The sequence below is a fragment of the Moschus berezovskii genome, chromosome 7 (assembly GCF_049115385.1).
Source record: "Moschus berezovskii isolate FMDL1 chromosome 7, NW_MosBer_1.0, whole genome shotgun sequence".
In the NCBI taxonomy this organism is placed as follows: Eukaryota; Metazoa; Chordata; class Mammalia; order Artiodactyla; family Moschidae; genus Moschus; species Moschus berezovskii.
Window position 1 is genome coordinate 92,359,986 of NC_142466.1, and position 24,144 is coordinate 92,384,129.

Below are 24,144 nucleotides of genomic sequence, written 5' to 3' on the forward strand. Positions count from 1 at the left end.
GCCAGAAACTCAGTTGGGAAGGTAGGAGGGAGGAGGGAACAGGAGGAACAACCCCCAAGCTGCCCCCCTGCTCTGCTGTTTATCAGAAGAAACTTAAGAGTCAAGAAGTTGCTCCCCTGCCTTCTTAACCAGGAAGGACGTCTTCCTTCTCCTCCTCTAGGGTCTCACCCCATACCCAGGGGTCTCCCAGACCTGCCTTCCCCTCGTACCCTCAGGCCACCTTCCACCCGGGGAACCCCCTGACCCACCTTCTTCCAGGTGACGGGCTTCCAGCTCACCTTCTCCCCTTCAGGGGTCTCCTAGCCCACTTTCTCCCTTGGCAGGGTCTCCCCAGCCCACTCTCTCTCCCTGCAGGTCCCCCGACCCACCTTCTCCCGGCAGGGTCTTCTGGTCCCTCTTCTCCCCCAGCACGGTTCCCCCGGACCACTTTCTCCCCCGGCAGAGGGGTACCCCGGCCCGCCTTCCCCGCGGTCCCCGGCCCGCCTTCCCGCGGCGGGAGCGGCGGCCCTGGCTGGCGGGCGGAGGCGGCGCCACCCGGGGCGCTGACGTAGAGGCCGCTCGGCGGCCGGGGGTCCCTTCGGTGGGGCCGCGGCTCCCCGCCCGCCGCCCCCGCGCGTCCATTCCCTTTTGTGTCCCGCGCGCGGCCCGCTCCCCGCGCACACTCGCGCCCTGCGCCCCGCGGGCCGGCGGGCGGCTCCCGGCGCGGCCCTGCACCGCGCGCCCCGCTTTGTGTGGACGCGCCGGCCGGGTGCGCGCGGGCTGTCGTGCGCCCCCGGCCCCGTCCCCGGCCCCGGCCCCGACCCCGGCCCCGGCCCCGGCCCCGGCCCCCGCCCGGCCCGGCCCGCCCGGCCCGACCCGGGAGCGCAGCGCGGGCCGAGGGGCGGGCGGGCGGCGCGCGAACATGGCGACGGTGCCCGTGTACTGCGTCTGCCGGCTCCCCTACGACGTTACCCGCTTCATGATCGAGTGCGACGCCTGCAAGGACTGGTTCCACGGCAGGTGAGCGCGCAGCCGCCCGGCCCCGGCCCCGGCCCCGATCCCCGGCCCCCGGGCCCCCGGCCCCCGGCCCCGGCCCGGTGCGGTGAGCGCCCTGCAGGCCCCCGCCCGCCGCCTCCCGCCGGCCGCGCGCCCTTTTGTGCCCGGGGCGGGGGCCGGGGGCCGGGGCCGGGCGGGCGCCCCTCACCGCCGCCGCGCACAAAGCGGGTCCGCGGGGGGCGGCGGGCGGGGGCCGGGCCGGGAAGTTGGGGCGCCGAGCAGGCCGGACCGCCTGACAGCGGGCCCGCGGAGGCCGGGCTCCCGAGGCCCAGGCCCGGCGCCTCCCCCGCGAAGTTGCAGGAACTTTCCCCGCGCGGGCCCGGGAGACGCGCGAGTGGCGGGCTCGGACGCCGGCGGGGCTGGGACGGACGTGGGGCCCGGCCAGGTGGCGGCGGCGCGCCCACCCTCCGCCGCAGCCCGGAGCTCCGGCACCTTGTCCGGGAGGCAGGGACCCCTGCCCGGCCCCAGCGGGGCTCCTGGACCCGGCCGGCCTGCACATCCCCGGCAGGAGTGTGGGTGACAGAATGGTGGGTCTGTGTGAGTGTTGTAGCTTTGCCGCCTCCTCTTTGGCCGTCACGTTTCCCCGTTCCCCTCCTCTGTGTTCCAGACACAGGCCCACCCTGGTTTTGACTTGACCTTCTGCTCTCAGAGGAAGATGGGGTGGGGGGAGGTGAAGCTTGGCCTTTGCCCGTGACCGTGACCTGGCCCTGTGCCGAGTTTTCAAAAGCCAGAGGCCCCTTCCCACCCTGAAGTAAGTGGCGGAGGACGAAGAGGAGGTGATTCTGGTGCCCAAACTGCTCCAACAGGTTCTCCTGTGTTTGGGCCTCAGCGGAACCGCCAGAGGCTGGCCATGGTAGTGTGCCCTCCTAGGCTCCAGTCTTAGACCCAGCAGGAGCAGGGCTGGGGACAAGAGACTGCGTGTGTGCTGGTAGGTGGTCCCTCAACTTCTAGAGAGACGAGCCCCTCCCCACCCCGGTTTTAACTGTGGATGGGCGAGTGGCCCTTAAAGGTAGGTTGTGGTATCTGCTTCTGACAGTTTGCATGTGTGGGGGCTAGGCAGCCAGATGTGACAGGGCTTGCTTAGGTTGGTCAGTGCCAAGCCTGAGTCCCAGCTCAGTGCCAAGCCTGAGTCCTAGCTCAGGTGCCTGTGACAGGGACATCAGTGAGGAGGGGTGAGACTCCATGGGATAGGAACTCCCACTGAGATTGTGGGTCTCCTGGGCTGCCTTCCCGGGACTGTGGAGACCCTGCAGAGCAGTGGAGGCTAGAGTATGAGCATTGGGCTCTGCCCAGAACAGTGCTGCTATGCACACCCACCAGTTGGCATCCTCTCAGACTTCATGGCTGGATCAAGGGTGAGAGCTGCCATATGATCATTCATGGCTCCTCAGGTTAGAGGTGCTGAGACACTGGCCTGGAGTGCCCTGAAAGTGGTGGGACCTCGCCCTCCTCCCCCACCCCTACCCAGGGCCTGCAAGCCTGCCCAAGGTGCCCAGGCTGGAGGAGTGTGAGGGCCTGGGAGGACCCTTGCCTGGCTTCCCTCCTTTGAGTTGGGCAGGCAAAGCCAGTTCTGAGCTGGACTTTGAGAAGGGACATAGTGAGTGGGAGGGGCGGAGGGGGTAGGGAGAGACCTGGGAATGAGAGCAAGCAGGGGAAAGGGACTGAGGGCTGGATTGAGGGGATGGTGGCATTTACTGGATTGACTTGGGTAGAGACGGAGAAAGCTGCGTCCTGACACCTCAAAGGAGATGTTTTGGGGAAATTATTTCTTATTTCTCATGTGAAGTCTTTGATTTAATCTGATATACACATAGATCATTTGATCAGCACAGATTCATTTCCACCTATGTGGGGTCACCCTACGGTCTGAAAGGGGCTGTGCTTCCCTTGTGCCATGGGGCACATCTTCTCTGTGTGTAATCAAGGGTCCCTTAAAGAAGTGAGTGAACCCTGAGGGGCCAGAACACCTCCTGTTCTTCGTCCCCTGAGTGGCTCAGGGGAGGTGCTGTGATGGGAGAACCCAGGGTCAGAGTTTTTGACCATTGTTGGCGAGGCTGGGCAAGGCTATATGCGGCCCTCACACCCCTGGGCAAACCTCCCATCTCCCTTGTCATGACCCTGACAGAAAGGTGTGTGACATGAGCCACAATGTTTCCAAATCTCCAGATATTCCTGGATGGATGACCCTCTACTCTTTTCAGATCCATGTACCATCTGTACTGCTGTTCACTTCATATTCAACATCTCAACTCACTTTCTAAAAGTTTGAATACTTTGTAACTTTTTATGTTGAGAGAATTTGAAGAGTTACAAAAAAGGTACAGTTTCCCTATACCCCACACCCTGCCTCCCCTGAAGTTAACATCTTATCAAATTATGTTGCAAGCTTAGAAACAGGCAGAAACACTGGGGCCACGAACTGCTAACCAAACTTTAGGCCTTGGGCAGATTTATTTAGTTCCAGGACCCCACCGTTGCATTTCATTCTGGTGTCTCCTTACTCTCCTGAATCTTTCTGTTCCAAGGAAACTTCGTATCATTCCCTGAAATAGAACATTAGTATAACTTGCTATAGACAGTACTTGTAAAAATAAACATAACTGTGAAAGTAACAGGCTCCCTCTAGTTCCACCTGTGACCCGTCACATCCCTACAATGAACCCCACTTTGGATGGATTGGAAGAGGATCTCTGAAGTTACTTTCACTCCCAGTGGCCAACTGTTTGCTGGTAGGACTCTAGCAGCAGTGCCGGCTGAGATCATGGTTGGGGCAGTCTCCTTCTATAGGGGAAGAACCTGCTCCCAGGATGTGTCCACCATGGCAGGAAGCCTGGAGAACCCTGACTACCCCTTCTGGCATTCTCTGTGGTGGTCTTTCTGCTGCACTGAGCTGGTACTTGGGCAGCCAGGAAGGCAGGAGCTTATGTTCCACCCTATCTTGACCTTGATTGGTCACTCCTGGGGCTAGGATAACTTGTCAACCCAATCTGCCTTCCTTGCGCTCACTGCAGTATCACCTGGAAATTGACTTTGACTAGGAAGGGATGGATTTTGTGGCTGGGTGTCCTCAGAGCTGTCTTATCTGTCTGAGCAAATATGGCACTGCTTAGGCATTGGGAACCTTCCTCCTCAATTAGGGTGCCACAAAGCCACTTAGGTCAAGAAATTGGGGGGCTTCTCATGCTTGTGCCTCCTGCCAGACCCTGTGTGTCCCTCCATCCCTGCCTTTGGCAATTCGTCTGACTGTAGACCAATAGCTCTAGGGAGTGACCTGAGCTTCTCACCTTTTCACCATCTTGATGTGAAGAGTCTCTGTGGAAAATAGAAACGATTCTGTTGAAATATCAGAGATCCTGAAGCTTCCTGACCCTCTTTAAGTTCCTGTTGTATTGAGCTTGAAGGGTTTTTGGAAGCATAATCAGTAAAGTTGATTTTAAAGAGTTTGAAAGCTGAGGTGCTGTGCCAGTCCTTTAGAGGTGGTTCAGTTCAGTTCAATTCAGTTCAGTCGCTCAGTCGTGTCCGACTCTCCACGACCCCATGAATCACAGCACGCAGGCCTCCCTGTCCATCACCAACTCCCAGAGTTCACTCAAACTCGTGTCCACAGAGTCGGTGATGCAATCCAGCCATCTCATTCTCAGTCGTCCCCTTCTCCTCCCGCCCCCAACCTTTCCCAGCATCCAGTACTATGGGGTGCATGTTCTGTGTGGGGTGAAGTGCTAGCTTTGTGGTTTCCTGGGGTAACAAGGCAGATCCCCTTGCCTCTTACAGGTTTTCTTCTGTGGGAGTCAAACTTGTGGGCTGGGAGTTCCATCCCAGCCTGGGGAATGTTTCAGAGCCGGAGGAAGCACTGTGCTGGGCAGGGAGGCTGCATCAGGGACAGCCTGCAGGTGTGGCTGGAGACGGGAACCACTCTGGGGCACTGAGCAGAGCAGTGGTAGGAGGGGACTGAGGACTTGAGAGGGATCCTCTGGATGCTCTGCACGCAGCTGGGGGAGAGGACAGGGACAGGTGTCCCTGCCCAGGTGAGAGGTGACAGGTAGGACCTGGGGGTGAGGACTGGGGTGGGGAGAAGGGGTTGAATTCTATAAGTACTCAAAGGTGGCTGGCAAGACTTGCCTGATATAGATCCCCTCTGATTCCTGTGTGTTTGTCCTGCCATCTGGACTCCACGTGCCCTCCTCACCAGGGCCCTTTCTCTGTGCCCATCCTCCCCAGGACTGGTTGGCCTTTGTGGGCTTTTGCCATGTCTTTCACCCCACCTAGCCTTAAGCTTTTTAGGGCAGATCCTCTTCCTGGGTCCTTGGCCCTCATGGCTTCTCAGTACCACAGAGTGTGATGATGGCTGGCTCTGTTGGCCAGCGAACTATGTGCACTTGAAGAGAAAGAAGGGCCTGCCAGGTCTCAGGCCTCAGTGTTGCAATCTGGGAGAGCAGAGCTGACAATTAAATCTTCCAATGTGAGATCCCTTAATACAGTGGCAAGTGCCATTCACATAGCGACCGAGTTGTGGCATGTTTGACGTGGTTAGGAATCATGATTTGTCATTTTAAAATGAAGAATTCTCACTGAATGAGCTTAAGAATTTCCAGAGGAGGTTATGGGAATGTCCTGCCAAATTATAGGGGGCAGAACAGATATCCCCTGTCTATTGATCCTTTCCAAATGAGATGAATCTCAAAGGAAGCTCCTTGGAGCTCATGGTAATCACCAGAATGTTTGCTTTTATTGAAAATATTGGCCTGGAAGCATGCTTGATGTAAGCCTCTGCACTGCAGCCTATATTTGTTTGGGGCCTCTTGGGCTTAGGTGTGGCTCCAGTTGGCCTGAGTTTGGGCAAAGTTTGGGATACTTGAAGTGGACCCTGCCGCTTTCAGGTACCATCTGTGGGTCCATCCCCTCACCTCTGTGATCATGGCACCTGGCCATGTGGAGGGCCTTTTTCCAAAATAATAAGAAGTTTTGCTGTTGGGAGGGAGTGTTGGCCAGAAAATAATGTTCCACAACAAAGTATGCTAGAAGAATCCTACTGCTAAGATTCCGGTGTGGGTAAAGCAAAGCTGTCAGTTGACTTCTAAGTGACTGATGTGACTAGTAGCACTGCAGGGCTCACAGTCTGTCTGGCCTTTATGGTGTCAGGATTAGTTCCCAGTCATCCTTTTTTATTGGTGGTGGTGGGCCAGGCGGGCCACCCCAGCCTCCCACTTCTAGCAGAGGGAGAGGGCCCTTGTCTCCTCACCCATAGCTGGTGTACGCATCTCTGCCAGGGGTGGGGGCAGAAGTGGCATTTGGCATATTCTGGCTCAAGTGTGCTGAAAACTCCATACCTGTCCATGGTTTTGAAAGTGCGATGTGGATAGGGACATCTTCTCAGCAGAAAGGCCACATCCAGTGGCAGGTGGGGAGCTGGGCTCTCTGCAGCACCCTTGGCATCTCAGGTGTGCCCAGCATCCCCCGGGCCTCCCACGAGAGCTGTGTCTCCATCTCTGCACCTTGCCTCCGTGTCTCACTCCAGCTCCATTCCCTACTCCTGTCTGTCTCAGTTCTCAGCTTTTTCGCTTGGTGGTGAGGCTAATAGCGCTCTTTGGAATGGGTCTTGGCCCTGTGCTTTAGGGCACAGGGTCTTTTCACTTCCCCCCAAAGTGTTAGGTCATCTGTGGAAAAGCGTAGTTAGAATTCCAGCCAGTGACTGGCTTTGCCTCTGAGCTTAAGAACTGAAGGTCCTTGTGGTGTTTGTCCAGGCAAATGGAGAAACAAGCCTTTCATCCTTTTTTAAAAATTAGGGTGGAATTCACATACCATGAAATTAACTGTTTTATAGTGCACAGTTAATAGCGTTTAGTACATTCAGGACATTTCGCAGCTGTCACCTCTGTGTAGGTTGTGAACATTTTTATCACCTCGAAAGAAAACCCATCAGACAACTTCCCCATTCCTCCTTCCGTCAGTCCTGGACAACCACCCATCTGTTTTCTGTCCCTGTGGATTTATCTATTCTGGACATTTCTTATAAATGGAATCATGGTATATGTAGCCTTCTGTGTCTGTCTTCTTTCACTTAGCATAATGTATTTTTAGGATCATCCGCATTGTGGTATGTATCAGAACTTCATTTATTGTTTATGGCTGAATAATACTCCGGTGTAAGGATACACCACAGTTTGTACAGACATTCATCTGTTTATGGTTATTTCGGCTTTTTCCACCTATGGCTATTGTCAGTAGTGCTGCTGTGTACAAATATTTGTTTAAAGACTTGTTTTCAATTGTTTAGGGAATCCTGGGTCATATGATTATTCTATGTTTAACTTTTTTGAGTAACCAGCAAACTGTTTTTGCCCAGCAGCTGCAGCATTTTACATTCTTACCAGCAATGTGGGAGCAATCTGATTTCTCTTCATCCTTACCAACACGTTGTTTTCCATTTTTATAATTATGGGTGTCCTAGTGGGTGAGAGGTGGTATATCGTTTCGATTTCATTTTACATTTCCATAATGGCTGATGATGTTGAATATGTTCTCATGCACTTGTCCATTTACATATCTTCTTTGGAGAAATGTCTGTTGAAACAGGTTGCCCATTTGAATTTTTTTTTGTTTTTAATTTTAAGAGTTCTTTATATATTCTGGACAATAGACCCTTATCAGATACAATATTTGCATGTGTTTTTCCATTCTGTGGGTTGTCTTTTCACTTCTGTGTTAATGCCCATTGATGCACAAATATATTTAACGTTGATGAAGTCTAATTTGTCTTTTTCTTCTGTTGCTTATGCTTTTGGTGTTATATCTAAGAATCCATTGCCAGATCTGGAGGTCATGAAGATTTACCCCTTTGATTTCTTCTAAGAGTTTTACTGTTTTAGCTCTTATATTTAGTTTTTGACTCATTTTCAGTTAATTTTTATATATGATTTGAAATATGGATCCAACATCATTTGTTTGCATGTGGATGTCCAGTTGTCCCAGAATCATTTGTTGAAGAATATTTTTTCCCTACTGAAAGTCTTGGTAGCCTTGCTGAAAGTCATTTGACCATAGATACGAGGATTTAATTCTGTACTGCATTGCATTCCATTGGTCTATATGTCTATCCTTGTGCTAGTACCACACTGTTTTGGTTACTGTAGCTTTGTAGTAATTTGGAAGTGTGAGACTTCCAACCTTGTTCTTTTTAAAAATTTTTTTGAATTTTTGGGACTCCTTGCAAATTCCATATGAATTTGAGAATTGGCTTCTCCATTTCTGCAAAAAGGACTTTTGGAATTTTGACAGGGATTGCACTGAATCTGTAGATTGCTTTGGGTAATATTGATATCTTAGGATTACATCTTCTGATGTATGAGCATGGGGTGTCTTTCCATTTATTTAGATTTAGGTATTCCCTGATTACTTTCAGCAATGTTTTGTAGTTTTCAGTGTATAAGTTTTAAATTTCTTGATTAAGTTATTCCGAGGTACCCCATCCTGTTGGATGCAACTGTAAGTAGGATTGTTTTTGTAATATCTTTTTTTTTTTTTTTTGTATTGTTCATTGCTAGTGCTTTTACACATTTTTATTAAAAAAAAAATCACCTTTTAACTTGTGGCAGTGAGATTTCCTGAATAGACATGCTTGGGGCACAGGTGCTGAGGTACGCACACACTCAGCTGCACACCTTTGGATGTCATGTGTTCAGAGTGTCTGCATGCCCTGGGAGGGGTGCTACTTTCCTTTTTGACCTTGAGTGTTCATTGAGCCTTCCCTCTGTCACATCCTGGGTTAGGCATTTTTCATACACATGTGGTGGGGGTGCTTCTTGTGTTGTCTGGGGATTGCCATGCAGGTCTCTATACCCTTTATGGTGACCGTTGAGGAAGCTGCAACTGAGTAGTCAGGGCTCGCTGCTGGGCTTGCAGTGTATGTGGCCTTGCTGACCTTCCCACTGCCTCTGAGTGCGTGGTGGTGGTGGGCTTTTCTGGTTGAGAGGCGAGCAAGCTGAGGCTAGAAAGATCAGCTCTCTGAGGTCAACAGTGCAACATGATAGGCTGGGACAACAGCAGCTCCCTCTGCCAACGCCCCTTCATTGACGTTAATGACAGGGTTCAGTGCCCAGGACCCCAGAAGGTGAGAGTTCCCAGCGGTTGTGAACCTGCGGGTTGGGTCAGCACTGCTCCTTGGGCTGAGCAGGGCATAAGGGCAGTGAATAAGCTCCTGGGATGGTAGTGCTAGCTGCTGACTAGACCATGAGCCTTATGCTGGGGTCAGCCACTTGCGCAGGAGACTTTGGGCACAGTCTGGCTGGATGCATCTGAGTCTGGGTCCCTCCAGTAGGGTGCCGTTTTCTGCTTCACATAGAAGTGCAGGGTGGAACTCATTTCTTATGCTCGACACAGCATGAGCTGGGCACAGGTCCCATGGTACTGGACAAGTGTGAGTGGCTGGAGAGGCCTTGGAGACTGCCCTGGGGCCAGGTCTGAGCTCATAGATGCCTCCCCCTGGGACAGCCAGACTTGGGCAGGTCATCCCAGACTGATGCATGATCAGCCCAGCTACATGGACTCTGATACTTGAACATCTTTTTGTAACTTTGTGACTTTGCCTCTCATTTTATCCAGCCCCTAAGAACTGGCCCCAGATCAGAGTCTAGATGTGAATCCCAGCGAGGTTGGGCTGGAAGGGGAGCGAGAAAGTACTTTCTGGGAACAGTGTGGGCACATAGGCCCTTCCCTGCCCAGGCTCCATCTCACCACCCTCCTGGGCTGACTTGCTGTCACCTGGAGAGATGACACAGATTTAGGTGTTCAGCTCCCATCTCCCGCAGAAGAGGCTGAGGCCTGGGGCCCTGTGCAGTATGACTCTGGGCATCCTGGGACAATCAAGAAATTGCAGCCTGATCCAGTCTGTCTCCCAGATGAACAAGCCCCAGGGAGGTGTGCAGTGAGCTCCCCAGGAGGACTCCCTGGACCTTGTGGGGAGGAAGATCCCACGGTAACCCGTGAAACAACACAGGGGGTGTGCATCAGAGCTGGGATGTGTTCTCACTAAACATCCTTCTGCTGACATTTGCAAAACTCTAGGGTTAGTTGCCTTTGCTGGTACTTGTAGAATCTCTTTCCTGGAAATTTAAGATAACTATGGCTAATCTCCCTTGGGATTCCCTGGTGGCTCAGATGGTAAAGGGTCTGGCTACAATGTGGGAGACCCGGGTTCGATCCCTGGGTTGGGAAGATCCCCTGTAGAAGGAAATGGCAATCCACTACTATTGCCTGGAAAATCCCATGGACAGAGGAGCCTGGTAGGCTACAGTCTACGGGGTCGCAAAGAGTTGGACACGACTGAGCGACTTCACTTATGACTAATCTCCCAGCTGTTTTGGAGCTGTTGCTCCTAAAAAGGGGGTTCCTGGGGGTGGTGATGGGTGTTTCTTGCCTCATTGCTCCTAGCAAGATACTTTCTGTCATCCCCTTGTTCTTTCAGCAGGGCACTACACTTGGGTCTGCTTAGGAGAATCTGGCTTGGAGAGGGCCAGCAGCCGGCCTGGGTCACTGGCTGATAAGTGGCACATGGGGCTTTGCCACCCTGCCTTCCCCTTGGCAAGTTCAAAGTCTGGCAGGCACTGCTTCACCCGTGCTTTTGGAGGGTGAAAGTCTTAGCCGCTGTTTGGTCTTGTGGTTCTCATGATTCCCTGTGGTCATGGTGACCTTTTGATCGCAGTTTGGGTACTTATGCAGCTGACCCCCATCCTATCCTGGTACTGCCCCTGTACGTCTCCAGCATCCCTCTCAGAATCCTGGGCCCCTGTCTGCCAGAACCCCTGCCCCCTGCCCAGTGTGTAAGCCTCAGATATTTGCATTTCAGTCCCTGGCTTCAGAAGTGGAGGTGGACAGGTGAACCTGGGAGTGACTTACTAAGTGAGGGTGGGGCATCTTTGTGAGTCCAGGGGCCATGTTGTATTATACCTCTCACTTCACTGGGCCACAGCTAGGTGTGGGACTAGGGCTCTGAAGACCTTTTACCTAGGTTCTGCCTCAAAAGCCGTGCTTTCCCAGACCCTCCACGCCATGTCCCAGTCCCGCCCATCTGGTACCCTTCTCCAGCTTCCCAGGGCATGTGGTTCCTTTCCTTTCCTCCACAGACAGTGTGACCCTCTGGAATAGAAGGTGGGTGTTGGTGGGACCAGAGAGCACCATGTGTCTCTCCTTCTCCTGGCACTCAGCGGCCGAGATCCGGAGGTGCAGCCCTGCGTGATCCTTCTGCAGAGCAGCTGTCCCAGCCTCCTGTGAAAAAACCAAGTGCTGGATTAAAGCTTGGAGAAAGAGGTGGACAGATTTGCATTCAATTTGAGAAAAAACTTTTTGATAATTGAAACTGGCCCCAGACTGGACATATCTGGGGAAATATACCATGCACGTTATAGCAGGATCTCTCCATCTGGGCTCTGTGGACACTGGGACCAGACAGTTCTTTGCTCTGTGGGATGTGGAGCAACCCTGGCCTCTGCCTACTAATCCAGGAGCACCCGCCCCTCAGTTGTGACAGCAAAAGTGCCTCTAGGCATAGGCTGATGTCCTTCGGGGGATACAGTTGTCCCTGGTGGAGGAGAAGAGGTGACTGAACATCTGCAAAAACATACTCACTTTTGTTGGGTGGAAAATGGAGCTTCTGACCCCTTTTCTTTTTTTATGTTTATTGTGATAGGAATAACTGCATTTATTCACTTAAAGATAAAATAGTTATTTGAACAAAAATTTGCAAGTGGAATACTAGGACATGGCTTTTAAAAAAGGAGAGTGAAGGAATCGGTTGTGAAAAGTTATCTTCTCTCCAGAACCAACTCGATTGCAGCTCTTTAGGAAAAGCTCCAGGGAATTTCTGTTTATACAGCATTTGTGTGGCGCAGCCGCCCTCTCCCTTTCCTCAGGCATACCGGCGCTTAGGCACAGCTGCGGGCACGGTTCTGCCTGGGACAGGGTTCTCACAGAGGGCTCCGTTGTGCCGTCTGCGCTCAGGGATGCATTTTCCTGACTCCTTGGTCCTGGTTGGCATTAAGCTTGCTTCTCATCTGTAGCAACTGAAGTTTTGCGCAGGGAGCATCCTGGTACATACAGTTATGTGTTCACATGTACAACTTTATCTGTTGGATAAATCCCAAGATATAAGGCTGCTGAGTTGAAGGGGACCGCATTATAGGTTTTAAAATTGCCAAAGAGGTTGTACAGATTTCTCTACACACTGGTAACACATTTTCTGAACTTTTTGATTTTTGTTTGTCAACTCTGTCTAGAAGGTGAAAAATTGTTTATCTCACTGTGGTTTTAGAGTGCAGTTTTTATATATTATTATTTCAGTTTGTAGTTGTCTAATTATTAACTCACTTTTAAATTCTTTTCGCCCTGCAGTTGTAGGATTTTGGAAGTGGCCCTGATGCTTTCTAATAAAGACAAAAAGAGCAGGTTGAATCTGAGAAGTAAAGTGAGTGGCAACCTTCTTCTGTTGGGTCAGGGCAGGGTGGGATGGGGGTGTTACTCCCATGCTCTCCCTCCTCCTGCTCCAGTAGTACTCTGAGCCCCTGCAAACCTCTAGGACTGGCAGAGGGTGAAAGCTCACTTGTTTGCTAAATATCCTGTCTCCCTTCCTTTTTAAAATAATTTTATTTGTTTATTTTGCTATGCTAGGTCTTTGTTGCTGCGTAGGCTTTTCTCTAGTCGCAGCAAGCAGGGCTAGCTACTCACTGGTTTCAGTGCACGGGCTTCTCATTGCGGTGGCTTCTCTTGCTGCGGAGCACAGGTTCTAGGGCGTGCGGACTTTAGTTGTTTTGGCTCCCGGGCTCTAGAGCAGAAGCTCAATAGTTGAGGTACAGAGGCTTAATTGCCCTGTGGCATGTGAGTTTTTCCTGGATCAGGGATCGAACCCATGTCTCCTTCATTGGCAGTTGGATTCTTTACCATTGAGCCACCAGGGAAGCCCCCCCACCCCCCACCTCTCCTTTCCTTCTGAGTCTTATTGTGAGGTCAGCGCATTTGCTTTTATTTCTTTATAAACTTTTATTTTAGACTTGTTTCAGGTTTGCAGAAAGTTTGCAGCCTTGGTTGAGTTTGTGCATACCCTGGCTTAGTTTGCTTGATTGTTAGCATCTCACATCACTGCCCTACCCCGGTCACAGAGCAGGAGTTCATGTTGTTCCATTGCCATCCACTCCCCGCCCCTGGTCCTCCCCACAGAACCAGGTTTGCTGGAGGCCTTGCATGCCTTGTCGTGGCCTCTCAGATTCCTTTGTCCTCTGATCCTGACACCGAAGACCCTCCAGCGTTTGTGTACCTTTGAGGAGCCATGTCTCCTGCTTGTGTGACTTCCCCGTGGCACCTCACTCACCCCTAAGTCTGGGACCGCAGCCCCAACATGGGCACTCTAACTGCTCTTGGGGCTGTCTGTGATCCTGTGAGAGAGCTGGGCATCACTCAGCAGCCCCATGGTGGTCCCTGCAGCACAGACATGGGGTGTATTCCACGTGGTCCTGATCATAAAGGCTGCCCTTTAGGATCATGGTGCTGCTCCCCTTTCACAGTTTCTTCTAGATCTCAGACTTGTTTTGTTTTATTAGATTTCAAACTCCTCTTTGGAAAAGAAAGATGTAATTTGAGTGGTTTTTTGCACCTTCTCTCTTATAAGCTGACTGAGAGAGTGGTCCCTCCCTAACCTTTGTGCTTTGTCTTAGGGACCACTGTTACCACCATCCAGACACTTCAATGGCTCCTGCCCTCCGGACATACCACTGGAGTAGGATGTGTGAGTAGGGGTGTCCCAGGGAGCATTTGGTCCAGGCTCCTCTTTTGCGAATGAAAAATGGTGCTCTTTCCAGACCCTGGGGCATTCCCCACAGATGGGCTGGAGCCCTCTTGGTTGGTTCTGCTCTTGGGAAGGCCCCCTGCCACCAGTGCTGAGAAGCACACGTTTGAGTGCTGGAAGCCCTGTATCCTCTGTGATTTCAGTGAGTGATGACTGTGAGCCCCTATTTGCCTTGTGGTCGGGCTGCCTATCTGCAGTGGGAGGCTGTGACCAACTGGCCTTGAGGTTCTGGGGTCAGTAGGAGGTGACCCGATGCTGTCCTGGTAGAGGCCTGCCCGCTGCTGGGTTATCCCGCTGGAGCCTCCCCTCTCTGCCTGCCCTTTTGCCCCGTCTGCAGAGCCTCTATCACCTCAGAGGCCTGGCCAGCTCCCCGAGGTCCCTTGTTGGAACTGTGGATCAGGATCCATCCTATCTTCGACACCCCCTGCCACCCCAGAGCTGGTCACTAGAGGCCTGAAGGATGGCAGAGCTGGGCCTGGTTGTGTCCTTGCCACTTCCCTGCTGACACTCTGGGATTCCAGGATTCAGTTCATTTTTAAACTCCTGGGGGAGTCCCTGTACAGATGGTCCCTGTGCTGGGGTCGCGGGTCTGGATGATGGCTCACGGTCACAGCACCCTGTTGTACCAGGGGGTCCTCTGGGAGCGCACAGTCACCTCGCAGTGCTGGCCTGTTCACTGTGATCTGCACACACTGCGAGTTAGTGAAGGAAAAGGCTCTTGGCGAAGTCACCCGGCAGCAATTGGCAGCCTGCCATTCTTACCAGTCGCTTGGGAGGAGAATCTTCAAGGCCTTTCCGGAATTGTCCTGTCTGTGGGGCGGAACTATGGACACAGCCTAGTGTGCTTGTGCTTGCTGGAATCGTCAGTGTCGGATGGACAGAGGGCCCTGGTGCCCCTGTACAGTGAGATCTAAGTTCTTTGTGTGCCTCATCTCCTCCGCAGGGCCTGTTCCAGGAGCCAGGTGAGGCCCTGACTTAGGCTGGATGTGGTCAAGCGCAGCCAGTGTCCTTTCAGCATGCTCACTGCCCAGTGGCTATGCTGGCTGCTGTTAAAGTGTCCCTTGAGGCCCAACTTGTACCATCGTAGCCTCATGGCCTGGTCCCTTTGGGATAGGGTCCATCAAAAGGTGCCTCATAAGATGCTTATCTCAGAGGGCTGCAGCGCATGTCTGCTCCAGGCCCCACACCTGTGTTTGTGCCTTCTGAGAGTCTGGAGCAAGGGCCCGCTGGAGCCCATCCAAGTTTCCATATCCTGATCTTTGCTTTTCTTGTCCTGTATGGTAAACACATGAACACACACATACACACACAGACACCAAAAAAAAAAAAAAAGAGCAAAGGACAGATCTTAGAATGTTCCAGCAGGATAGAAGCACACCAGTTATTCCTCCATCCAGAAGTATCCACACTACAACCAGAGCACACCCTTCATCTGCGCTGTCACCCGGAGGGTCACAGCACAGAGTGGGATCCCAGGCCCTACCCCTAAACACCCTCCAAGGGATATGTTAGGGGCTGAGGACAGGCACCTCACCTCCCTGGGCCAAGAGTGTGATTTCTGTTGATATGACCTTGGATTGCATTTGCTCTCAGGTCAAATTTGTCTTCCCAGCCACCTTGTGAGTCTCTGAGGGTTTCATCCAGATGGAAGGCTGTAATTCCCAGAGCTTCTATTTGCTCTATAACTGCATACAATTGGTTTCCTTAGAAACTGCTGAAATAAATGCTCCAGAACCTGCTTCTGCTTTTTAAAGAGAACATGCCATTTATCTGGAATATCTATTAAAAATTCACCGGAACAGGTTTAAAAACATATAGAGACATTTTGAATATTCATTTAATATATCAAGGATTCTAGACTCTTATTAGATTGAGGGGATGATTAAATAAATTATAATGTACTCACAATAGGAAATTATTCAGTCACAAACAGTGCTGTTTATGACAAGATTTTAATGATATGGGAAAACATTTATGCTATAATATTAAATAGGAAAATAAAACAAGATGCTATATCATCTATATAGGATGTTAGTTGTTATAAATCCATTAAAACAGAAGACATGCTGGAAGAAAATGTTAAGAGGGATGAGAGTGGTTTTTTTTTTTTCCTGTTGCTTTCATACTTATCTGTACTTTTCAGCTTGTTTTCTAGGAACATAAGGTTACTTTTATAATCAGAACTAAAATAAGCATGAAAATAAGATTGTCAGAGTGTAGAGGTCATCTTGCCCTTCCTCGCATTTCACGGGTTTTGTAGACTATAGTAAGGCCCCTGTATATGAACAAGCTCTGTTCTGAGAGCAGGTTTGTAAGTCCAATGAAGTTAGCCTAGGTACCTAACTGACACAATTGGCTATATAGTACTATACTATGATAGGTTTATATTACTTTTCACACAAATAATATATGACAAATACAAAAAAATAAATACCATATTTTTAATCTTACAGTACAGTACCTTAAAAAGTACAGCAGTGCCAGCTCTATTGCCACTGCTTTTACGCTTGCTTCCAGACACCTTGGGCTTGAAACAGACACTGTACTACGGAACTCTATATAGCACTGTAGTAAAGTACACAAAAGTACAGCTACTTGTAGAGAACGCACGCACGTGACACTTGTGTGATTGTACATGAGAATGCACATTTGCATCTTTGAAAGTTCTCGAGTTGAAGGTTCATATGTAGGGGACTTACTCTATAGGTTTTATAGACACATGGGAATGAGTGTCTCCCAACCTCACAGCCACCTGGAAGCTAGGCTGAGGGCGACCTTCTTTAGGACCCTTGACTCTGAAGGTCCTTCAGGCAACCCTTCTTCTGATGCTATCCTCCCAGCCCCCAGTAATGCATAGTAGCCTGGCCTGCAACCTGTCTGCTGAGAAAGGGCTCCATCTGCCACCCAAGAGCCCCATTGCCCTCAAGCATGTTTCTGCAAGTGGAACTTCAAGCCTCATAGGACCCTCATAGGATCTCCCAGGGATGGAGCCTCAGGCTAATAGGTTGAGGTAGGTCCCTCAGCTAACTAGGAGCAGTGACTGAAGCCCTGTGACCACTTCCCAGAGCAGCAGGACCATCCTGTCACCAGCTGCTCTCATGCTGGAATGTCCCACTCTAGATGGGGGACCCAAGTTGCAGCCAGCTTTGGAGGACAGAGCCTGTAAGCCAAGTTCCTTCTGGTCTGTCCTCACATTTCTCTCCTTTAGACTGGCAGCTAAGCCCCTAGTTACTGCGCTCCATGTGAGGGATGATCAAGTGGGGCCTCAGTGCCCCAAAATGTGTTTTCCAAGGCTGATGGGTGTGTGACCCAAGAGGGGGCCCTTGGGGAGATAGCAGTGGACACCAGCCTTACCAGACATGCTAAAGTCACAGAGCTTTAAGCCATTACTTAGACATGCCAAATAGTTACTCATATACACTTGGATACTAACAGATACTAAATTATTAGAGTAACCTAAGGCCAAAAGTATGGAGAGCTACTTACAATTAGATCTACTTTAGGAATGATAGCAAAGAATTCTGAAAATACAATGTAAGCCTTAAGAGATCTAGGATTTGGTGTCAGAGAAAATATTTCCTGACCGCATTCAATGTGTGACCATTCGTTTTCAAAATGCCAATTCTGGAATGCCCTGAGAACGTGTGCATCTGTGTGTCTGTGCACATGTCCTTTCTGAGTGTGCCAGGTGGCACTTTGCAGTGCACAAGAATGAACATCCTGCAGATGCACCCGCTGGGTACGTGTCCTTTCCAAGTACATGTGTCCACACAGCTGGTTTGCACCAAATATGTGCATATTCAGAGATGCCCTATTCTTTTTCTTATACATTTTACAAAATTCAGTTTTATTCTTTCCAGCTTTATTGAGTTATAATTGACAACATTGTAATATATTTAAAGTGTACAATGTGATGATTTAATATAGGTGTACATTGTGAAAAGATTCCTACAATTGAGTCAATTAACATATCCATCATCTCACATAGTTAATTTTTTTTCTTTTTTTTTGGTTGGAACACAAGTTTTAGTCTCTTGGCAAATTTCAGTTATATAATACAGTATTATGAACGCTAGTCCTGTGTTATACATTAGATCCTCAGACTTCGCCCTTTTACCAGCCTCCCCCACTCCCCACAAAGATGCCTTGTCTTGGAGGGATGGTAGAGCTGGGATTCCAAGATGACCCCATCAAACAGAAAGTCAACATCCCTAAGTTAACTCACTTTCTCTACTTCACCGAGCTCCTATTACTGTTAGTTTTACTCCCATCACACAGGTGATACTGTATTGTTTCAGATTTGATAACTGGTTTCTGTTTGAATTGCGTCTGTGGCAGCCAACAGGAGTGGACGTTTTCCCAGTTGCTCACTTTCCAATCCTCCATCCCTTTGGGTGAGCTGTACCCAGCTGTTCCTGACTTCTTTTGAGCCAGGCTCCTCCTCCCCTGTTTTCTGGATATGGGGTCTGTGTTGAAACAGCTGCAGGGTGCTTGAAGCAGAAGAGGCAGAACCTGGTTGAGTGGGTGGCTATCCTGGGGGGCAACCTTGAACAGCTGTGGGTGAGGAGAAGTCAAGGAGGTTTGCTTGTTTCTATCAGGACCCTGTGCCCAGAACAGGAGGGAGGGAAACTGCGTGTAGCACTGGGTCAGCAACCCAAAGGGGTCTGAAGGTACCCACTGAGAACCAGAGCAGAGACCACCCTGTAGAGACTGGTAGCCTTGCTGGGCCTTGCCTTCTCCACCTAGCCCAACCCCGTGTTGCACCTGGCAGGTACTGGGGCTCTGGAAATGATGAGCAGGCTGTCAGGTGTGGCTGAGACCTCTAGAGGAGAAGGTGATGTCAAATACTTTCCCAGCCCTAAAGTCCTGCACCTCTTGAATGTGATTGTTTTCTATGGTTGGTTGGGTCTATCCTGGGGAGAGAGAGGGTGTCTGGCCTTTGCAGCTGGCCCCTGGAGCTTTGAGGAGCTGGTGGGTAGGGCCAATGGGTAGAGTTGTTCTAGCTTCTTGGGGGCTTCCCTCCTGGGATGATACTGATGCTGATAACTGAAGGTTGTTCCCTAACTCTGGACGGAGTTAGGGAAATTATGCCTGAGAGTCTCAAAATTTCTGCCAAGTCCTAAAAAAAATAAAAAGTGCCTGGCTCTGAGGTACTGGGAGGTATGCAGCAGGAGAGGCAGGCATCCTGGGACCTTTGTTCTGGTTCCTCTTTGCTCCTGGACCCCCACCTGCTGGCTATGGGAAGGGGGAAGACAAAGCTCTGGAAGGAAAGAGAGCAGAGGCTGCCAAACCTCAGTTTCCTCACCTGCAGAGTTGGAAGCGGCTGCTGCTGGGTGTGTGGGGCGGTGGACGTGCAGTGCCCAGAGTGGTGTGACTTAACAGCTCTGCTTATATTGGGACGTGAGAGACGACTGAGTGTCCTGAGGTCTGCTGGGGAAAGGCCTCTGTTGTCTCTCAGAGGAACCTGGCACATCCTCTCAGGAGTCTGGGGCCTGACCTGTAGGTGACATTTCAGTTTCCCAGCTGCTGACGCCCTGTCATTCATCCCCTACTGCATTTGTGGACTCTTTCAACCTCCCTTTCTAATCAGTGTGGGAAATATGCATATAGCTGTGATTAGGGGGTTTTAAAGAACTCCTCTCTTCCTAGCTCTCTGTTTCTCTGATTTTCCAACTCCTTCCCTGTCCAGGAGAGCACCTCAGCCTGGCATCCTCCTCCTCTAAGCACCCAGAAGGGGGATGACCGGATGTGTACCGTGGTGCTCAGGCGCACCCTCTAAGTTTCAACACTTCATGCAGCTCATCTCACAAGCCTCTGCATTTCATCTTTCCGGAGGCCAGCCGGTCTGCCGCTGTGGCCTTTGGCTGCTCAGCCTTGGTGGGAGGCCTGCTGCCTGTGTCATGACCACCAAAGTCCAGAGGCCCCTAAGAGAAGACAGGAGAGCCTGATCCATTCAGGCACAAAGCCCAGTGTGAACCGTTTATTCTGACAGGTGAGAATCAGGCTGATTGATAATGACGACGCCAATTCCCTATGAATGTGGCTACGCTGCTGACTTCCTCGTTGCCAGATCATTGATACTTGGCTCCCATCCCACCAGAAAGGCCGTGACGAGGGGCACTGGGTATTTGCAAGGGATGGGCAGCCAGCAGGGACCCCTGAGCTGGATGGAACTTCGGCAGGTGGTGGTGATGAGCAGGGAAAGCCACCAGTCTCAGAGTGCTGTGCCCCTGCTAGTCCTGGCCCTGGCGGCTGTCCTCTGGAGGAGGGCATGGCCCTGCATCCTGGCCCTTCCTGGGAGGCCCCGCTCACCTTTCAGGCTGTGAGAAGGCCCAGCGGGGTGGCCTGAGGCTTGGGGTGGGGTCCCCTTGTCTGGGAAGATGGGCCGAAGAGGAGCACCACAGGCCTTTTAGGCCAGGCTGGCTCCACAACTGGCAGTCTTGGCTGCCATGTGCTCAGGTCTCATCCTTGTTTTGTGTCCCTAAGAATGGCACCCTCAATGCTGGCCCCTGGGGGCCTAGGTCTCTCCGTCCCAGGACTGGCTGTGATCCAAAGAAAAGCCCAAGGGGATGTCATATTGACCCAGAAAGTACAGTTGTCCTTCGGAGAATTCTACCACAGGCGTGTGCTGTTGAGTGTGTCCTGGTGGGTCAGCAGCCTCTGACCCCAGGAGAAGGTCCGGCACAGAAGTCCCTGTGCAGGGGACTGTGATCCCCTCCAGTAGGGCATTTCCCTGAGGCTCCACTCTGCCCCTGCACTACTGGGGGTCCAGCATGAGCCCCCACCCTTCCACACATGTGCTTCTTGCCTATACCCTCAGAAACGGTTTTTATTGTGCGTGCTCTTCAAAAGTGAGTTCATTTGTACCAGTTTTGTTCTGCAGCCCCTACTTCCCTTCAGTGCAGGCCTCAGCACGCCAGCCCTGCTGGACATCCTTTGTTGTCCCGGAGCCCCAGGGTGAAGTCTGCTGACCAGCCCCCACGTGAAGGTAGAGCCGCTTAGACACCTGTTCCTATGGACCCTGCAGAGGCTCCCAAGGGCAGTTTCAGGGGTGGCTTGTGGGGCTGGGGCTACCCTAAAGGTAGCTCTTAGTTTTCATGCCTGGTACATTCACCTTCCTGGGGCAGTGACGGGCAGGGGATCAGGTGGCACTGGGCTGGCCTGGAAGCAGACATGAACAGACATGAACTGCTCCGGAGCAGGCTCACAGGGCACACACTGCTGCTGCTGCCCTTCCACAACCCTGGGTCAGCCTCTCTGATCTGTAAGTCCAAGAAGTGAGTTTCTAGAGGGATTAAGGAGGGGTTTCAGACAAATTCTGAGTGAGCAATGGTCAAGGTTTTGTAAGGAGATGGGGATACCCAGAGGATAAAAGACCAAATAAAAGGAGTGTCTACATTCATTGTTTGAATGCCGGTGCTTCAAAACAAGACCCAGTGCCAGTAAACAGCTCGGGAGGGAGCCAGCCTGCTACCTGGAGTGTTTGATGGTCACGCCCGCATTTTGCCTTTCCTGGTCTCCACTAAAACATGCAGTGTCTCAGGTGAGACAGATGGGGTCCAACCATCATTTCACACGTTGTGGGGTTCAGAGCCAGAAGGGACTTAGAGATGCAGGTAGGGGTGCTAGATAAAAATAGCTTGAATTTCTATTTATTAGAAATTCATATCTGACCAGGTGTCCAGTATTTTCATTTGCTAACTCTGGCCACCCTGTAGCCCAGACCTGTATCTTTGTCAGCCAGGACAGGTGGGACTCCCAGGCTTCCAGCACTTCGCAGGGAGGGAACCTGGCCACTGGGGTGCCTTGTGCCCCCCAGATTGATCTAGCCCACTTTACCAGGGAGAGGAGAACCTTGCAGTGGTGTGTGTGTGTATATGTATGGGGTACATGTGGGGGATGTAGTGTGCATGTGTAGAGTGTGTGTGTGTGTAGTGTGTGGCATGTGGGGTGTGTGTATATGTGTTGTGGTGTATTTGTGTATTTGTGTGTGTATATGTGTGTGGATTTATGTGTGTATATGTGTATATGTATTTTTGTATATGTGTGTGGTGTATTTGTGAGTGTGTTTGCATGTATATGTGTATGGTGTGTGTGTGTTATGTGTGTGTGTGTGTGTGTGTGGCAGCCACAGAGCAATGGAGTAGCTTATGGCCACCTGTGTCAGCACCCTGAGAATTTGGGAGGGCCCTTGTAAAATGTTGAGGCCATGGATGCTGCACATGCTTTCTCCAGAGGGGATAAAGCAGACACACTAGGAGGAGAGTCTAAGAATTTTCCAGAGCATCACCTTGTGAATCTCTTAGTCAGAAATCTGCCCTCACTGTGGGAGCCCGGCACAGTGCTCCACTGACATGAGACTGCCTGGCCTTCCTATAGGGTGGGATGGTTTTGCACCCTCGGATCTATACAGCCTCCTTCAGCACCTGGCCTGAGTGAGCCCCTCACCTGTCCTGGCTTCTCACCTGTAAAGTGAAAGTGGTAGGGCCACTTTGAAGGTTGTCATGCAGATTGAGGCCCAGGCAAGCAGCCAGGCTGTGATCACATCTTTGTGGCCTGTCAAACTCAGCAGGCCAGTGTGGACAGGGTCTCAGCCCCCCAGCCTGGAGGCAGTCAACTGGAGCCCCCTTGGGTCAGCAGGGAAAGTTTCAAGTAGCATTACGTCATAAAAGAGTTTTGCTCAGGCCTGAGAGAGGGGAAGACTGTCATGACACCACAGTCATGTTGAGTTTACAGCCAGGCTCTGACTGGTGGAAAACATACAAAGGGGGTCTAATCCTTTTTTTTTTTTTTTGATGTGTTTATTTGGTAAAAATTAGAGAAGAAATTAGGCAAATTAGGCAAATGGACTTTAAAAACCAGAGTTTGGCATTTCGGAAGGAATAATTGATTGCTGGCAGGAGAATCAGCATCCTTATCCTTTTCACTGTTGCCAGGAGGGTCTCCATGGGCCTGAGAGGACCTGGGAGGTAGCTCAGTGCCTAGTGAGAGCCCCCGTGCCTAATGGCCACACCAGAAAGGCTCCCAGGAGGGTGGGAGCAAAGCCAAAACATTGTTTCTAGAGGATGAAGGAGGGATGGTTTGTTCCCTAGGATGTTCCAGGTATCGAAGCAACTGGTCCCCCCACTCCCTATGAACATGATTGGCAGCATTGGGAAGAGGTTCTTGGAGAAAGGGAAGCAGGGCTATGCAGGTGGCACCGAGGTGGATGTTGGGCTTCTCCAGCTACTGACGTTCCATCTTGCCCTGGCTTTGCGTCCTAGAGCTGAGCTAGGCCTTTTTTAGCTTCCATACAGCCCTCAGTCTCCATCCCATGGCCTTCCTTGCATTCTCCTCTCACCTCCCGTGTTGGGCCTTCTCATTCTCTTTCATGGCCCTTAACTTTGCTTTCACATTTTCCCATGCCTTTTTCTTTGTGTGTTACATTCTTGGTGACTCCAGTTCACCAATTCTGTGAACTCCATGAACACGTTAAAAAAATGTATCTAGTTGGTTGCTTAAACTGTTCATGGAATTTTAAATTTTAATATCATTTTTCACTTCTAGAAGTTGGAGTTTTTCAGATTTGTCTGATCATTTTTTTCCTCCAGCATGTGTGAGTGTGTGTTTCATGCTTTTGAGTCTTTTTTTTTCCCCTTCAATTATTTAAAATTGTTTTATATTTTCTATTAGATGACTATTATATAATGTACTTGGGGGTTTAGTCCTTCTTTCCCTCAGGGTAGGTCATCTCCTGTGTTTAAAATTCTGTTCTCCCAAGACCTCGGGAAGCTGCTGTTCCCCCCCACCCCAAGGGGCTGTGAGGCTGGCACCTGCCCCACAGTGTAGTTTCTAGGGGCTGTTGGAGCATCTAGATGGGCCCCTAAAGTGTGCCCCCTCTCCCTTGCCTGCTGGGCTCTGGAAGCGCCATGCCTGTGCAGCAGCTCAGCCAGCTCCTGTCTGACATTCTGTGGGCGTGGGCCGGTCCTGTGTTGATTTGCCTCTCTGGCAAGGCCTGAAAGGGACTGGAGACATGAGTGAGCGGGGCAGGACTGTGAGAAGAGTTGCTGATCAGTAAAGACACCCGCAGCGTCATGAGGAGAAATGAGGCCCACGGCGGGCCCTCCCATAGTCTACCACGGTCTGCAGCCCTGTATTTGCTCCCCTGGCCTTCAAGGCAGCGGGTGCTATTTCCGCACCGTTGGAGACATGTCCTGACCTTGTAAACGTTTCCCTGCATTTTTCCATGGCCTCAGTTTCCCCAGCGTGTGGCTCCCCGTGAGTGCCTCGGTTAGTGGCAT

General features: G+C 51.1%; 1 protein-coding gene across 3 annotated transcripts in view; it reads left to right on the forward strand.

Annotated features, from left to right (window-relative positions):
- Positions 1–374: 374 nt before the first annotated feature.
- The window catches only part of PHF2 (PHD finger protein 2), a 90,856-nt gene continuing 67,086 nt past the window's right edge, over positions 375–24,144 (forward strand). For 2 of the 3 annotated variants that reach the window (XM_088838151.1, XM_088838150.1), the window contains exon 1: positions 784–999. In XM_088838151.1, the coding sequence (XP_088694277.1) occupies positions 902–999 (98 nt within the window). In that variant the 5' untranslated portion in view covers positions 784–901. Of the gene's footprint in view, positions 1,000–24,144 lie in introns of all 3 variants that reach the window. The other variant, XM_088838152.1, reaches the window with a different exon arrangement.